The sequence below is a fragment of the Leptonychotes weddellii genome, chromosome 2, assembly GCF_054177405.1.
Source record: "Leptonychotes weddellii isolate Sample4059 chromosome 2, ASM5417740v2, whole genome shotgun sequence".
Lineage (NCBI taxonomy): Eukaryota > Metazoa > Chordata > Mammalia > Carnivora > Phocidae > Leptonychotes > Leptonychotes weddellii.
This window is the reverse complement of record NC_138370.1, coordinates 176,491,207-176,507,756: the sequence shown is the minus strand read 5'-3', so window position 1 is coordinate 176,507,756 and position 16,550 is coordinate 176,491,207. Positions and strand designations below refer to the sequence as shown.

The 16,550-nt window shown below is 51.1% G+C and overlaps 1 protein-coding gene across 4 annotated transcripts in view; it reads left to right on the top strand.

Annotated features, from left to right (window-relative positions):
* The window catches only part of HTT (huntingtin), a 139,679-nt gene that overhangs the window by 68,867 nt on the left and 54,262 nt on the right, over positions 1-16,550 (top strand). For all 4 annotated transcript variants that reach the window (XM_081812704.1, XM_081812703.1, XM_081812705.1 and 1 more), the window contains exons 27-33: positions 2,291-2,417; positions 3,652-3,779; positions 6,878-6,988; positions 12,400-12,477; positions 12,951-13,174; positions 14,315-14,393; positions 14,521-14,682. In XM_081812704.1, the coding sequence (XP_081668830.1) occupies positions 2,291-2,417; positions 3,652-3,779; positions 6,878-6,988; positions 12,400-12,477; positions 12,951-13,174; positions 14,315-14,393; positions 14,521-14,682 (909 nt within the window). The remainder of the gene's footprint in view (positions 1-2,290; positions 2,418-3,651; positions 3,780-6,877; positions 6,989-12,399; positions 12,478-12,950; positions 13,175-14,314; positions 14,394-14,520; positions 14,683-16,550) is intronic.

Here is a 16,550-nt window from a genome sequence, read left to right as displayed (position 1 = left end):
TTTGCTTAGAATAATACCCTTCAGTTCCATCCACGCCGTTGCAAATGGCAAGATTTCATTCCTTTTGATGGCTGCATAATATTCCATTGTGTATATATACCACCTCTTCTTTATCCATTCATCTGTTGATGGTCATCTTGGCTCTTTCCACAGTTTGGCTATTGTGGACATTGCTGCTATAAACATCAGGGTGCACGTACTCCTTCGGATCCCTACATTTGTATCTTTGGGGTAAATACCCAGGAGTGCAATTGCTGGGTCGTAGGGTAGCTCTATTTTCAACTTTTTGAGGAACCTCCATACTGTTTTCCAGAGTGGCTGCACCAGCTTGCACTCCCACCAACAGTGTAGGAGGGTTCCCCTTTCTCTGCATCCCCACCAACATCTGTTGTTTCCTGACTTGTTAATTTTAGCCATTCTGACTGGTGTGAGGTGATCCGGCCACCGATTTCTTTAACCCCCGGCTGCTCAGCCTTCGGCTGCCACTCTCCAGAGCCACGCTTCCGCCAAGATCGGTCTTTGCATCTCGTGGGTACCTCTCGGGTCCTGTCTCACTTCTCCTCCACACCCTCGGTGCCGCCACGCTGGTCCTGATGCGGGCGCTCCCACTGGCCTCCGGGTTGTCTCTTGTTCCTCTCTCACCCCTCTGCTCCCGGGCACTTCCTGGTTTCTCCTCTCTGCCCAGCACAGAGGGCCTGCAGGCTCCATCCTAGGTTGGCCTCTCTCTTGATACTCCTGGGCCGGTGCCATTCCGTGCCACTCTGCAGCAATAGGAACATTCTGTGTCTATGCGAGCCGGAACAGTGGCCACTAACCACACGTGGCAAATGAGCACTTGAAACGTGGCCAGTGCAGCTGAGGCGCTGAGCTGCTGATTTTGTTTGTCATTACATTTAAATGGCCATGTGTGGACAGTAGCTCAGGTATGGGGCGGGGCAGTGTGGGGTAGTCCGGTCTGTGCTTGTCTTCAGCGTTCACACGTCAGAGACCCCAGCTCTGTCTTTGGAGTGTCAGTGCAGAGACATGCGATGCATCTACTTGGATGGCTCGCAGATCTCAGCCACGGCGTGGATCCGAGCTGCTCAGCCTCCCCCCTGGCTGTGCCTGCCATGTTCCCATCCCTTTGTCCTTTGTCAGCTAGGAATGTGATGGTCTCATAGCTTCCCACCTTCGCTTGTCAAGTCCTGTGTTTTCCCTACTAAATATCTTGCAAAACCCATGTATGCACATGTACACATGCGTGTACGTGTACGCCCACACATGCAAATACACATGCATGTAGGTGAATACACACACACTTCTGTGCATTTGCTGCCACTGTTCTGGTGCAAACTGGTGGCCCGATGGAGTCTCCCAGCCGCCTCTCTTCCCCTTCTTCTGCTTCAGACAGTGTTGTTCACATCCTCCAACTGCAGCATGGTTCCCGTGCCCTTACAGCTCACCTGTTTGGAGTGTAGGATTCCGTGGGTTTTCATATGCTCACAGTCATGTGGCCATCACCACAACCCATTTAGAGCCTGGAAAGGAACACTGTGCCCTTTAGGTGTCACCCCCAAACCTCCCCTGCCCCCCAGCTCCAGGTGGCCACCAGCTACTTGGTGTTTCTACAGACCTGCCCATCCCGGACATTTCATGGGAAGGAACCGTGCGATCCCTTGTGTCTGGCTCCTCGCACTTGGCAGGAGCTCTGGATGCAGCAGCCCCTGTCCTGGCCTCTCTGTCCTTCCCTACTGCCTTCAGTCCACTCTCCTGAGGCCAGCTGTTTGTCCCGCTCCATCCACTTCTCTGAGACTGGAGAGAGTGCGAGCAGCGCTGGGGCCCGCCGAGCATGTGCCCCCACGCCGGCCCCTCCCACAGCGGGTCCGCTGCCCTGTGTACTGGGTCTGTGGACTCCTGGCTGTGTGGCTCATTAGCCTTGATGTTGAATAAGTTACATCATCTCTGAGCCCGTTTCCTCATTTGCTTCATACCGTTTGTCACGTCCTGGCTCCCACAGAGGGCCCTGGTTGCTTGCTGCTGGGGGCGATGGGCCCTGCCTGACTCCCTGAGGGTCCTTGCGTCCTTGGCCATTCACAGCGCCCCTGTTAGGAAGTTCTAGGTCAATACCTGCCAGTATGATGGCTGTGTGAGTTACACTAGATGATATACGGATCGTGTCTGAGTTCTGTAAACGAGGACTCAAAGAAAAAATGATCGCGGGCGTTGTGCTCAAGAAATGGGAAACCACGTATGTGACTTTCAGTTTCCGCGTCGGTTTGGTGTCCTTCACAGACTCTTCGTTTTGTTGTAGGCAGCCTTGCCATCTCTGACAAACCCTCCTTCTTTAAGTCCCATCCGACGAAAGGGAAAGGAGAAAGAACCCGGAGAGCCGGCCTCTGTGCCCTTGAGCCCCAAGAAAGGCAGTGAAGCCAGTCCAGGTATGAAGCGACGGCGAGGAAGGGCGGGGCTGGGGCGCCGTCTGGATCACAGAGATCCCATTCACGCCCGGGTTAATATAATAGCTTCGTAGTTTTTGGAAATAAAGTACACAGCAGTGAAGCCAGAGAAAGAGTTTCCCTGGTGTGGTTTCAGGTACTAAATATTAATACCTAAATGTGTGCAGACCATGTCCCGGTCTTGAGCGTCACTCCGTGTCCCTGGCTAATACGTGGCCACGGCAGTCCGTGGGCCTCCCCACCCTGCTTCTCCCTGCAGAGGAGAGGTGGAAGGGACCCTGATTTCAGTCAGGGAGGCGGTGTAGATGGCTGGGAACAGCTAGCGGCTGAAGGAGTTGGTTCTGACACATGAAGACGGAAGACGGAAGTGCTAACGTGGGGAACAGTCTTCTGAGAGAGAGGAACCTGACAAACCCGTGTGAGGGGCTTCCACACCTAGGAGGGGCCAGGGTGTGCGTGGGAGCCTGTGGCTTCCACCGACCCAGCTGCCATGGGTGGGCACGGGAGGGTCTAGGCAGGGTGGGAGGCGACCCGTGCTGTCATGCCCCCACCAGACCTGTTGGCGCGTCTCACGGTGCCTCGGGCAGTCGCGACTCTCCCATGAGACTCGACGTTAAGGGTTTGCAAATGGCTTATTTCTGAGGACTGACTGGAGCATTGCAGGAGGCTTTACCGGCTTTGAAATCTTCTGAACTTCACAAATGTAACTTAGCAGTATGTCCCTGATCGTGTTCCTGGTGGCTTAAAGAAACTAAAGGCTCCAAGTAAAAATCTTTAAAATTTGAGGAGAGTAGTTTTATTTAGTGCTTGGCCCTTTCCAGTCTCTCAGCGTGTTGCTGGCGTTCAGGGCCCCTGGGCCACACTGGGCGGGCTCAGCCCACTGTGCCGCTGGGAGCCTCGGGCTCCTGGACGCTGCGCGGGGGCTGGAGGCCACCACCCCCCTGCTCTGATGCGCAAACGGGCAGCCAGACCATGACAGACAATAGCAGTACGCTGTTCTTCTTTCTCACCTTATTTTATGGTTTTTGGGGAGATACTCAGATTCTGTTTATGTTTATTAGTCAACTTCTTGTTCCTTCTAACTAATTAAAAATTCAGAGGGAGAATTTGAATTTTATGCTTTTAGAATGCCTTTAAAAACCGTTATTGCCAGTGATCTCTTAAACTTGGCAAGTGTGTACTTTTGAGCTCAAAGTGTATTTTGTGTGTTTTAAAGCCTCTCGACAATCTGATGCCCCAGGGCCTGTTACAGCAAATAAGTCCTCGTCGCTGGGGAGTTTCTGTCACCTTCCTTCGTACCTCAAATTGCATGACGTCCTGAAAGCTACTCACGCCAACTACAAGGTGCGGCTCCTTTTGTGAAAATATGCACACAGATTTCTAATAGATTGTGGGTGTCTTAAGATTTATAGCTTGTGTACATACATAGATGGGCATACAGATAAGTACATGCAAATCAATAGTTTCTTCAAGTTTGTCTTTCAGCTTTGTTTATGGTAGTTCTCATCATATAAAAATTGGAGCAGCGATCTCTCTGTGGTTTATTGGTGCTGTGTCTGGGCTTCCTGGGCCGCCCCCACAGTCAGAGATGTGCTGGCCGGACTCATGGGCCTCGGCGCGTACGCAGTCTCACAGCTGGGACTTTTACCGCCGTGTGGTAAGGACACACGGGCACAGTCTGCAGGGATCCGGGTGCAGGCTTGCTGTGTTCTGTCTCTCCCACGCTTGTCCTCCAGCCACGGAGGCTTCCTCTGCCTGACCCGAAGCAAAACCCCGGGCTCACAGAGGAATGCAGGTGTGCAGCCTAAAACGTGGGGTTCGTTCACGTAGTCCAGGCACGGGGAGCACTGCTAGTGGTGTAAGGAACTGTTGACTGGCCAAGTGTGCAGACACCCCCGAGGGCCGACCTTACAAACAGGTTTCTGGACGGAGAGCAGTCTGTTCTGTCGACTCTTCTGCACTGGTGTGTTGCGTACTTTGGGCTTTCTCACGCTGAGATGATTAAGGAAAAAAGTCCCATGGTTTCTCTTCGGGCTTTTCATTGGTTAGCTACCTGCCCGATTGCCCCCAGCACTGTCTCCCAAGTAAGCCATTTTTCTTGCACTAATTGATCTGAAATACAACCTTTAGCAGATGCTAAATTCTCATGGGTCTGCATTTCATTTACTGTTTGGTGACGTCAGTCTGTACATCTGTTCATCTGTTAGAAGCACACATGCCCATTCTGTGGCTCCATGGTACATTTTTTTTTCTTTGAAGATTTTATTTATTTGACAGAGAAACACAGTGAGAGAGGGAACACGAGCAGGGGGTGTGGGAGAGGGAGAAGCAGGCTTCCCGCTGAGCAGGGAGCCAGATGCGGGGCTCGATCCCAGGACCCCGGGATCATGACCTGAGCCGAAGGCAGACGCTTAATGACTGAGCCACCCAGGTGCCCCTCCATGGTACATTTTTGAGGTGGTCAGTTCCCCCATTCTGCTTTAGAATTTTTTCTTGATACTCGTGTATTTTTGCATGTGGACACTAGAATAAGCTAATCTACTTCTAAAGGATCCTGAGAATATTTCCACTGGGATCATGTTAAATTTGTAGATTAATTCCTAGAGAACTGATATCTTGGATGTTAAATACACCTGTCCAGAGTGTGGGATGCTTTTTTCTTTGTTGAAATCTTCTTTTTATTATTATTACTATTATTTTTAAAGATTCTTTTATTTATTTGACAGAGAGAGAGTTAACGAGAGCAGGAACACAAGCAGGGGGAGTGGGAGAGGGAGAAGCAGGCTTCCCGCCGAGCAGGGAGCCCAATGCGGGGCTCGATCCCAGGACACTGGAATCATGACCAGAACCGAAGGCAGACGCTTAACGGCTGAGCCACCCAGGCGCCCCTGTTGAAACCTTCTTGTATGTGCCGCAGATGTACATAAAATTTAAAGAATTTTAAGAAGAATTTTTGAAGATTTTTTCACATAGATCTTGTGTATTTCTTGATAAACAAGTCCCCAGATGGTCATCATTTTTTGTTACTGATAGATATTTCTCAGTTTTTTTGAAAACTATTTATAAACCTTATCTGGCCTCTTTTCTGAAGGATATTGATAATTTTGAAAGATAAGAATCTTAACCATGTTTTTTTTTTGAATCTTAACCATGTTTTACAGCAGATTTGGAGGCTCTTTTTAGCCTGTGTTTCTTATGTCACCCACCCAAATAGCAGGGGGCACATTGGAAACCACGCACAGAGAAGACATTTTTTTCTGCCTATTCTCAACTCCTGTCTCGGGTCCTGGGGCCCTGTTGATGCTCCTGCCATCTGCTCCGTCCTTACCATTTCCCCCCCGGGACATCCTGGGCTTCACGCTGTACCCCGTGCACCGTGGCCCCCCAGGATTCTGGGTGCCCGCCTGGCTGGCGTGTTTGGGGTGCCTGGCACACGTGAGATCCATCACACTGTCTCTCCATCTCCTTCATTCCTCCCCCTGAGTGGCCGTGTGCACGGCCCTCCATTCTAGCTCTGGGGTCAGCTCCCTCCGTGCCCCGTGGCCCTGGTTCTCACCTGTGACCTCTGTTCTTCAAGATAGGCCTTCCTGTGCTCATGCCCCTCGCCCCCTTGTCCTGCCCTGCCTGCTGGAGGTGAGCCCCTTCCCTCCCGTGGCCCCACTCGTCCTTCAGCCTGTTGGAAAGCGCCCCCCCCGGTGACACAGAGCGGCTGAGGCACTCGGGCCTGCCTGGTGGTCATCTTCCGTGTGTGTCTCGCCTGCCGTCCTCTCCCTTGGCCCAGGAAGTGCTTTCTCTTTCATCACGGGTGGCCACGTTTGATTTCACGGAGCAGATTCCTTTCTCTGTTGCAGCGTTTTGCAGGGTTTTTGCCAGTTTTTATTTTCATAGTTGATCTCTCCCTTGTTCTTTCATGTTATGTCTTTGGACCTAACCCCTTCTCTCAGTCCGTTAAATAGGGGAATTGCATAATTTAATTCAGCTGGGCCCTTTAGAATCCTAATTTAATCCTTCTTGACATGAATTTAATGTTTTGCTGTAGCCAGACTGAAAGGCGGTTTCTGGATTTGATGATGATTCCTTGGGGATACTAATGTATGTAGAACAAGTTGTGTATTTTATATTTTTTGATTTGGTGCTTATCAGATGCTGGTTGTAATGGAAATTTACATTTTTTCCCCTCATGATAGAAGCTCAGAAATTATTCCTTTCAGTTGTATCAATGTAAGTTAGAAGATGCTCCTGAGAGATGGCAGTTTTATAAAGCTGTCTTTCCTTTCCAAAGCATTTTCCCAGTGCTCACAGGAAACAAACAGCCCACGCGGTGCGTGTGTAGGGTTGCATAGTGGGACAGCTCTCATCACACAGACAGTGCGTGTCTTTGTTGCAGGTGACGGATGGGACGGTGCACATAATCCTGTGTTCTTTTCCTCCACCTTCCCAAGGTTACCTTGGATCTTCAGAACAGCACTGAAAAGTTTGGGGGCTTTCTGCGCTCTGCCTTGGATGTCCTCTCTCAGATCCTAGAGCTGGCAACGCTGCAGGACATCGGGAAGGTATGTGTTTCATTCCTTGTCATTGAGCTGTAGCCGGCGCGGGCACCTGTGAGCCTGCAGCCCCACCGTCCAGGCACGTTTTCCGAGGTGCCAGCAGCTTGGGAGACGTCTGCATGTCCCCCGACCCGGGCTGCCCCATCACAGCACCTGACTCTGGTGCTTGTCTTAGCCTCACATCGGGGGTGTTCTACCTCTCTCCTCTTTTCAGTTCTCTTTCTGTATATTAGTTTAGATCCAGTTTATTCTAGAATATGAGTGGGTTTAAACTGTGGTGACAGTCCCTTTGTTTTCTTTTTTCTTTTTTTTAATTTAATTTTTTATTGTTATGTTAATCACCATACATTACATCATTAGTTTTTTGTTTGTTTGTTTTTTGTTTTTTTTTTAAAGATTTTATTTATTTATTTGAGAGAGAGAGAATGAGAGAGAGCACATGAGAGGGGGGAGGGCCAGAGGGAGAAGCAGACTCCCTGCCGAGCAGGGAGGCCGATGCGGGACTCGATCCAGGGACTCCAGGATCATGACCTGAGCCGAAGGCAGTCGCTTAACCAACTGAGCCACCCAGGCGCCCACATCATTAGTTTTTGATGTAGTGTTCCATGATTCATTGTTTGTGTATAACACCCAGTGCTCCATGCAGTACATGCCCTCCTTAATACCCATCACCGGGCTAACCCATCCTCCCACCCCCTTCCCCTCTAGAACCCTTAGTTTGTTTCTCAGAGCCCATAGTCTCTCATGGTTCATCTCCCCCTCCGATTTTCTCCCGCTTCATTTTTCCCTTCCTTCTCCTAATGTCCTCCGTGCTATTTCTTATGTTCCACAAATAAGTGAAACCATATGGTAATTGACTTTCTCTGCTTGACTTATTTCACTTAGCATAATCTCCTCCAGTCCCATCCATGTTGATGTAAAAGTTGGGTATTCATCCTTTCTGATAGCTGAGTAATATTCCATTGTATATATGGACTACATCTTCTTGATCCATTCATCTGTTGAAGGGCATCTCGGCTCTTCCACAGTTTGGCTATTGCGGACATTGCTGCTATGAACATTGGGGTGCGTGTGCCCCTTCTTTTCACTACATCTGTGTCTTTGGGGTGAATACCCAGGAGTGCAATTGCTGGGTCATAGGGTAGCTCTATTTTTGTTTTCTTATTTGACCTTCGTAAGCAGAAAGGGTGACAACAGACGTGGTGAGGGTGCATGGCCAGCTCCTTTGGTGCCACGGGAAGCAGCAGAGCTGGGGTAGAAGCCCGTCTGCCCTCCCCATCGTCGTACAAGGAGGAGCTCAGACACACAAGAGTTTAAGGAATTGTGTGGTGAGCGCCCGTCTCAAGTGTCCACACCCCAGGGCCTTGGACGTGTGTGTCCACCTGTCGGCTCCTGGGCATCGTACTTCCTGATGGGCTGCAGAGGAGCTGCAGGTGGCTTCCCCTTTAAACAAGTATCTCTGTCGAGGGAAGTACAGTAGCTCGTGAAGTTCGTTTATTTTTATTTCCCTAGATCTTTCTCTTGGCTCATAAAAGCGTACCTAGTTTTCATGATTACGTGAGGTATTCTATTTCTTTTCAGTTCTTTCTTGTGCTTTTTTTATGTCTGTTTAGTGCGTGCACTTGTTTTTTACCGGCTAGATAGTGTCCTAATTGACGCTCAGTTGTCCCTCAGAGTGAAACTTGTCAGAGCTCTTCCTAATACGGCCTTGCTGGTGAGACCCGTGTCTCTGCGCACAACGGCGCTCTCCCGTAGGGTCATCAGTCCTGGCAACCCATCGCTTTTCCCCTCTCTTACCAGCAGGTCTTGTGGCCTGTGGTCTGTGTGCATGTAACACGTTGTAGCAACGTGGGAAATATAACGCATTTTAAGTGAATGTTAGATATCCTGAAATAAAAACCATCTACGTGGAATTTTTAAAGTAATAAAATTTTCCTTTTTCTTGGAATCCAGATGACTTTGTAGTTTGTTGTTTTTGTATTTTTTTCATTTTCTAGGAGCATGGTTCCTTTTTTCTTTTTGACTGCTACGTATACAGAAATAGTTGTTCTCCAGTGGCAGCCAGTGAATTTATCCACTGGTGCATTTATCCCAATATGTGAAAGTAAATAATGAAGTCAGTCTAATGAAGCTTGATATTAGGGGTCTTGATATTCCTGAAAACAGGGATATGCTTATATTCTTTTTTAAAGGTGTGTGTTTAGTAACTTCATCTCTGAAGATCCTGTATCCGGGGCTGGAGTCACTGGATGTTGCAGCCTCTTGCCTTTGTCTTTACGGTGTTCTGAGTTGATCTGTTTTGCTGTTTGATGACAAAGGCCTGTTTCCGCTGCAGTTTGGGCTTGCCCTTGTCGGTGCTCTGGGAGCCTCTTCTGCTTAACTGCTGAATCTTCGCTCCTGGTCTTTCCGGCGAGAGTGCAGGGTAGAAGCCCCCCAGGATTTTCTTTGCGCTTGGACACTTGCTGTGTGTGCGGGGTCTCCTTGGCTGATCGCTGCGCAGGCAGGCCTGGGACCCCCCTGCCAGACACACTGCCCAGCTGGGTGGAAGCGTGTCCAGGAGCCCAGGTGGCAAGATCAGGGTGTAGACCCACAAACTGCTGCTTGTGATTTTGTGGCGGGCACTCACTGGACGTGCACTGGACACGCGCTGGACACGTGCTGCCTCTGGCACCGGGGGCCTGAGCCCCACACACAGCTTGGGGGAGGGGATGCAACCTGCAAAATGTACCAGCAACTTTTCCTCAGATTTCTGTGAGCTTCTCTGATGATAGCAGGTGAAGGCAAAGAGAGACTTAGAATTAAAAATGGAGTTGTTTTCTTTTGTTTTCCTAAATACACTGGGGTTGAAAAATAATCTTCATTTTAATAATAATAATAATAATTCAAATAATTCTGATTTTTCCTCTTTTCTAGACCTTGTTTATTCCATGCTCCATTTTTATGTCATTGAAATGTGCTGTTGTTTGGGTGTTGGTGTTTTCTTGGGGCAATCCTTCATGCACATTTTCCATGTAACTCCTTACAGCTCTCCGTGTTATTACTGTGTTTTTTCTGGCTTCTGGACCCTTCACTGGTTTTGAGTGATTTGATTTTGATGTGCCTCGGTGTAACTTTCCTTAGGTTTCTTGTGCTTCGGTTTGTTGAACTGAGATCTCTGGCTTAATAGTTTTCTTAAAGTTTGGGAAATTTGGGGCCATTATTTCTTCAGATATCTTTCCTGGTCCTGCCCACTGCTTTTTCTTCTCTCTTAAGGGGACTCTAATTACCTGCATATTTGGATGCTTGAGGTTGTCCTCTACATGGCCCACTGAGGCTCCTCTCAGTGTTTTTATTGTTTTCTGTCTGCATCGCATTCTGTGGACTTCCACTGCTGTGTCTTCAGGCTTGTGAATCTCATCCACTGCAGCGTCTGAGCTGTCAGCCCCTCTCGCGCACTTTTCATCACCATCGTGGTAGTTGTATCTCTAAAAGTCTGATCTGGGTCTTTTTTTGGATCTTCTTTGTCTCTACTTAAGTTTTTTAGCACATAGAATATACTGTCATAATGACTTTTAATGTCATTCTGCTAATTCTAAAATCCTGTCTGTTCCAGGTCATTTTTGATTGATTGATTATGCTCCTCATTGTGGATCATGTATTGCTGCCTCTTTGCATTCCTGGTCATCTTTGATTGGATGCCAGGCATAGTGAAATGCTGGGTGCTAGGCATTTCTGTGCTCCTGTAAATCTTCTTGAGCTTTATTCTGAGATAGATTTAAATTGTGTGGGAAGTTTACTCTTGGGTCTTGCATTTGCCATGTTAGGTGGGTTGCTCAGTTTGGGGCTATGTTGCCATGATGGAGGCAGGGGACCCTGTGAGTTCCCATTCTCCCCAGTTTGGGGGGAACAGTAACTGTCCTTAGCCCTTTGTGAGTGCCAAGTACTGCCCTGTAACCCTTCCTGGTGATTCTCCCCTGGCCTTGGGGAGGTTTCCCCACACACCATGTTGACCAATGCCCTGCCGACTCCCCGCATCTCCAGAGCCCTCTCGAGGCAGCTGTCTCTGTGGTGGGCTGCCCTGTGGACCCTCGCTGCTTCAGCTTCCCTGGACTTCCAGCTCCTCCTGACTTGGGGTCTCTGGGCTGCGCTGTGCCTCTCTTCCTTGTGCCTCGACCTGGAAAGTCTCCCAGGGCAGTGGACCCCAGTGCAGTGTGGGGCTCGCTGCGTTTGTCCCCGCCCCTCAGGGGTTACTGTCCTTCAGTCCCTGCCGTTTGGCCTCTTGTCACTGCGACTGCACACAGTGCCCGTGCTTCTTTGGTTGTTTGGGTGGAAGGTATAAATGGGGCCCCGTGCCCTGTTTTGCCAGAAGTGGGAGTCTGTATTCCACCACATGTTGGTGCCCATGCTGGGACGTGCTCCTGGGGCTCCGCGTGCTCTTTGAGTTCGCCACGGCCTCCTTCCTCGTCAGTTTTCAGTGCCTCTTGCTGTGTTTGGTGCCACCACGTCCTCCATGCATGTTTGTTAGGAGATCTGGTCCTTTGCTAGACAGATCGTGATCTGGAAGCTCTAGTTGTAGTTCTTCCAGTTAACATTTATTAGATACCAGCTGTGGGCTAGTACAACCCAAAAGCAACGTGTAACAGATTCAGCCCTGCAGAATACAACCTTGAGTGCTCGGAGTCTAATTTGAGTAAGTCAGAATATTAAAAATACATGGTCCTTATATTTGAAACCAACAAAAGTCTGTTGTTTTTTAGTGCAGGAAACTGTCCCACACAGGGAAGTGAGAGGCAGTCTGGTTGGTGTGAATTCCAGCCCCACTGACGGAAGCAGCGGCTGGTGACTGTGTAGGCACCAAGGCGTTGGGCCGTCGGTGCTGAGTGCCTGGCCTGGCGGCATCCTGAGAGTTCATGTCTTCGTCCTTCTCAGTGCCCCAAGAAGACATCGGGTGCCCTTATCTCATTTCTTAGGGTGGTAAAAGTAGTTTGTGAGAGCGGTCATGTGAAGGCCGTCATTTTGGTCATTTCTGCAGATTGCTCTAAGACACCTGTAGGGCGTTTTGTAGTAAATCACACAATGCATGGGCCTTATGTTCAGCTGGACGTCTGCAGGGCTTCTGGCTCTTCTGTACTCTCTGAATTGCTGCCTGGAGCACAGGGACAGTAGGTACTTGGTGAACAGTTTGTTCCTGAGCAGGCGAGCGAGCTAGCGAGCGACGGGAACACACGATAGAGAGGCTGCGGGGAGCTACTTGACCATCCGTGGTTTCTGCTGACTTTGTTCACAGCGATAGACTGCAAGTTTCCTCCAGATTTGACTGACGCTCAGGAGTTACGCAGAAGCTGCCTCAGGTCTCCGATGTCTGTGCAGAGCTCACAGCCGTACGAAGCCACCTGTCAGTCACTTACTTCAATGTCTTGCTACTTATTCTTCCACAGTGTGTTGAGGAGATCCTAGGGTATCTGAAATCCTGTTTCAGTCGGGAACCAGTGATGGCAACTGTTTGCGTTCAGCAGGTAAGAAAGTCCTTTCCTGTCCTGTCCGTTAAAGCCCCAACTCTGGGCGGGAGGGCAGGATGCTACTGGTCACGTGGAAGGTGGTGCTGGGGGCGTGTCCGGCAGCCCCCGTGTCACACGTTGGCTCACTCCGTTATTAGGCAGAGGGGTCCCTTTCCCATTCCCCTGCAAGAGGAGGAGGCCCGTTACTGGAGAGGGCAGCTGGACTCTTGCTGAGAACTGCCGTCTTAGTGTCCCTCCAGGGTTCTGTTCGGAACGCTCAGTCTCGTTGAGAATCACGGTAGTCGAGGCTCTGAGGTCTTCTTTACAACTTACTTTGCCCTTCAGCGCAGCGGTCTCACGGTGTTGATGGCGATTCCCAGCAGGGATTTCGGTCTGAATTTTTGCTAACGTGACTCTGCCTGGGAGACGCTCTGTGTATGGTTCATGCTACGTTAAGTCAGATGCTGATGGCTTCGGTTCTCTCACTCTAGCTGTTGAAGACTCTCTTTGGGACAAACTTGGCCTCCCAGTTTGATGGCTTATCCTCCAACCCCAGCAAGTCTCAAGGCCGAGCGCAGCGTCTGGGCTCCTCCAGTGTGAGGCCAGGCTTGTACCACTACTGCTTCATGGCTCCGTACACCCACTTCACCCAGGCCTTAGCCGACGCCAGCCTGAGGAACATGGTGCAGGCGGAGCAGGACCACGACACTTCAGGGTAACCTCCCAGATGTCCTGCTGGGGTGGTCGTGTCAGGGGGGCATCTCCGGTAGACCCATGACCGAGCGAGCAGTGCAGTTTGTAAAAAGTAAAAAAAAAAAAAGCGAGCCACAGTCTTCTCATACTCTACTGTATCCAAGGAACTTTGGAAAATATGATTGTTACCAAGATGCTGGAGGCATGGCCCTGCCTTCTAAGAAGTGTGGGATCCAGTGAGTAAGGTGGCGTGTGGGGGATCCTGCAGGCTCGGGGCTGGGCAGGCGTGGGGAGGCCGCCGGGGCTGCGGTGCGGGCCGTGCTGGCCTGCTGACCGCAGGCGCCAGGTGGGGGCGGGCACCTCTCAGGTCTGCACTCGGTGAAGGCGCGGCTTCCGCGTGTTACGGGAGTGCCAGCCCCCAAGGTGTCTGAAGGGCACTGAAGAGTCTCCTATGACAGCACTTCACCTTTCCTCACCCTGTGACTCGAAGTCTTCATTTACATTTATGATTGTGTTTTTGATGCCTGGAATATAGTAGTTGTTGCTTAAATGCCCGTAGTTATTAGATACTTGAGCTGCTACTCGGTGTAGTAACAAGAGAATTCCTCGTTTTTCCTTTTATGTAGATTGTGATAAAAGAGCTGCAGTTAACATACTAGAGTCAGAAGCTAAGGAAAATGCCCTTGTTGCAGGCTTTACGTGGGTGGCATACTCACTGTGTATCCAGTTCTCAGGAATAAATGTCTTCAAATACTTCGTTTAATAATATGGGGTATAAATAAAAAACTAAGGGAGCGTATGTGTGTGTGTGTGTGTTAACTGTCATCTAACTTCGTTTACCTTATAATTGTGAATCTTTGAAGAATTTTTTCCTAAGAAAATCAAGTGAGATTTTCGTGGGCATCCCCTTTCTGGCCTCAGCGTGGCCTGGGCTGGGTGGTGGTGGGTCTCCCACGCCCGGCGCGCTCTCTCTGGGCGCCTGCCACCCAGACAAGGCCCGGGGCTGTTGCCACTGCGGGCTCGGCGCAGCCCGGCCGTCTGTGTTCGAGAGGAGTGGGTGCTGCAGCGTGCGTGGCCCCCCAGGCCCCCTGACTCCGAGTGTGGCTGGGGACGCAGGAGAGGATTTGAGGCCACTCTTGGCTCCCTTTTCTCCATCCGGCAGGTGGTTTGACGTGCTTCAGAAGGTGTCCACCCAGCTGAAGACCAACCTCACGAGCGCCACAAAGAACCGCGCGGATAAGGTGAGCGAGAGGCGCACGTGTCGTGCCAGAAGGGAGGACGGAGCTCGGCACTTCCCAGGTCGGCTGCCTGAAGTGTTCCGTTGAAGACTAACTCACTGAGGGTTTGTTCTTTTCTTTTTCCCGGTAGAATGCTATTCATAATCACATTCGCTTGTTCGAGCCTCTGGTTATTAAAGCTTTGAAACAGTACACAACCACCACATCCGTGCAGCTGCAGAGGCAGGTCCTGGACTTGCTGGCCCAGCTGGTGCAGTTACGGGTCAATTACTGTCTTCTGGACTCGGACCAGGTTTGTCGTTTCTGGCTTCCTCCTGCCCTAGCTGTCGGTAAGTCAATACAGGTAGCCTGTGAGACCCCGCAGTCTGCCCTCAGGAGACGTGCCGCCGCTGCGTCTTCCCCAGCGCGGGCTCTCCGCCCGGGCGGGGCTGGGCTCGGGGTGGCCTATCCTCGAGGGTCAGGGCTTTCTGTCCACTCACCCTCCCCACCCCAAGGTAAGTGCATTTAAATTTTAGATGCAACTAAGCCTTACTGTTGAGGAGGGCATTTTTGCAAAACGCAGGGACTTATTTTGAACAGATTATCAATTATGACATCTGGTTTCAAACAAGCTGACGTCCGGGCATGTCTGTAAAGAAGAACATGGTCTAAGGGAGCAGTAGCTGGTGCTGTGCCCTGAGAGGCCCTCCCGGTGCCCGTCTGACCAGCTCGGTGTTGACACGCCCTGGCCAGGTGGGACTCAGGTGTGGGGAAGCGCTTCTGGAATCCCAGCCCCTCGGCACGGCAGCTGCATTCACCACACATAAAGTCGCCTGTAGGTCATGAAAATATGACTGTCATTGCTGGACCATGACCTTGGGCTTCTTTCCCAAGTGAGGTGGGAAATGTTTCGTAGACATCGGTGTGTCGGTAGATCATGTTGGCACCAACACTCACCTGAAAAGGTCTGTTGCTCAGAGAAATGAGGAAACACCTTCAGGATGCTTATCTCCCCACAAGTAGTATTGGGGTGCCATCTTCTGATGAAGGGGGGCTTGAAGGACCAGGCGTCATGGTGGCTGACATTTGCACTCTTTCTTTTGCCAAATTATCAGAAGAACATCGTCCAAGAGAGCTGCTCCCTTCCTTGGGGCAGATGCTCACTGGAGGACGGTTAGGGACAGCATGCCCTTTCCTCTGACATAGGGATCTTGGGCGGGAGAGGCCTCGTCTGAAGCCTCCGGCGGTGGTGGCCCAGAGGGAGACAGGTGCATGCTGACTGGGGCGTGAGGAATAAGGGCGCCCTGGGGGCTTTTCAGGCAGAAGTCAGGGCCCACCTCGAGGGCCGCTCTGGGGGCACAGAGCCATCGGCTCCACCCAGGGCTGCACCCCACCGTCTCCTCAGCCTCCAGTCGTGACTCCTCCCAGGCAGAGCTCGATGTTCTCCTGCGGAAGGGAGAGGCTGCTCTCTTTCTGGGCTGCCTTCAGTGCGATCGCCATTCTCTCTTCAGTCTTTCTACATAGGCTCTCTTCTCAGAGACGGTGTAATTTTTGTTGCTTCCTTCTGTCTTACTAAAATCTCCACCTGACGCGTGCACATGGAGAGGGGCCGGCCTCAGAGCTCCAGCAAAGCTGCCTCCCAGCCACCTCTTCCGTGGTGCTGCTGGCCTTTCCTTGCCGTGAGTGCTCTAGCCTCACATTTGTTCAGATTTGCTCGTATAGCTCAGGGCCCTTGCTCCCCATCCCTGAGGAGTTCAGTACGATGACTGTAGGAAACGGGAACAGGGGGACCATTTAATTCAGTTCCCATCATGATCTGTGGAGCACCTGCTCCTTGTCTGTGTCACGCCCGCGGGCTGGGAGCAAACAGCGGTATGTAAGTTCCAGGCTCGAGGTTGGGAGAGCGCAGGTGCTTGGAACAGAATTGGACGCAAACTGGCTCAAAGCCAGGCCTGCGGTGCTGCCTGGGCCCTCAGGGTCCCCTTCCCTGCCCGACAGCAGCCCCCTGCATCAGCCCCTTTGAACGCCGGGGTTTGGGAGGAGGTGGTGGGCTGATGTGGGCATCTTCTTACCAGCCAGTGTCGGGGCATCCGTGCCGCTTGGGGTGTGAGCCGGGGCGAGCTGGCCCCCAGATGTGTCTGCGGACTGCTCGGTGTCTCCTGGAGCGCGCAATCTCTCTTC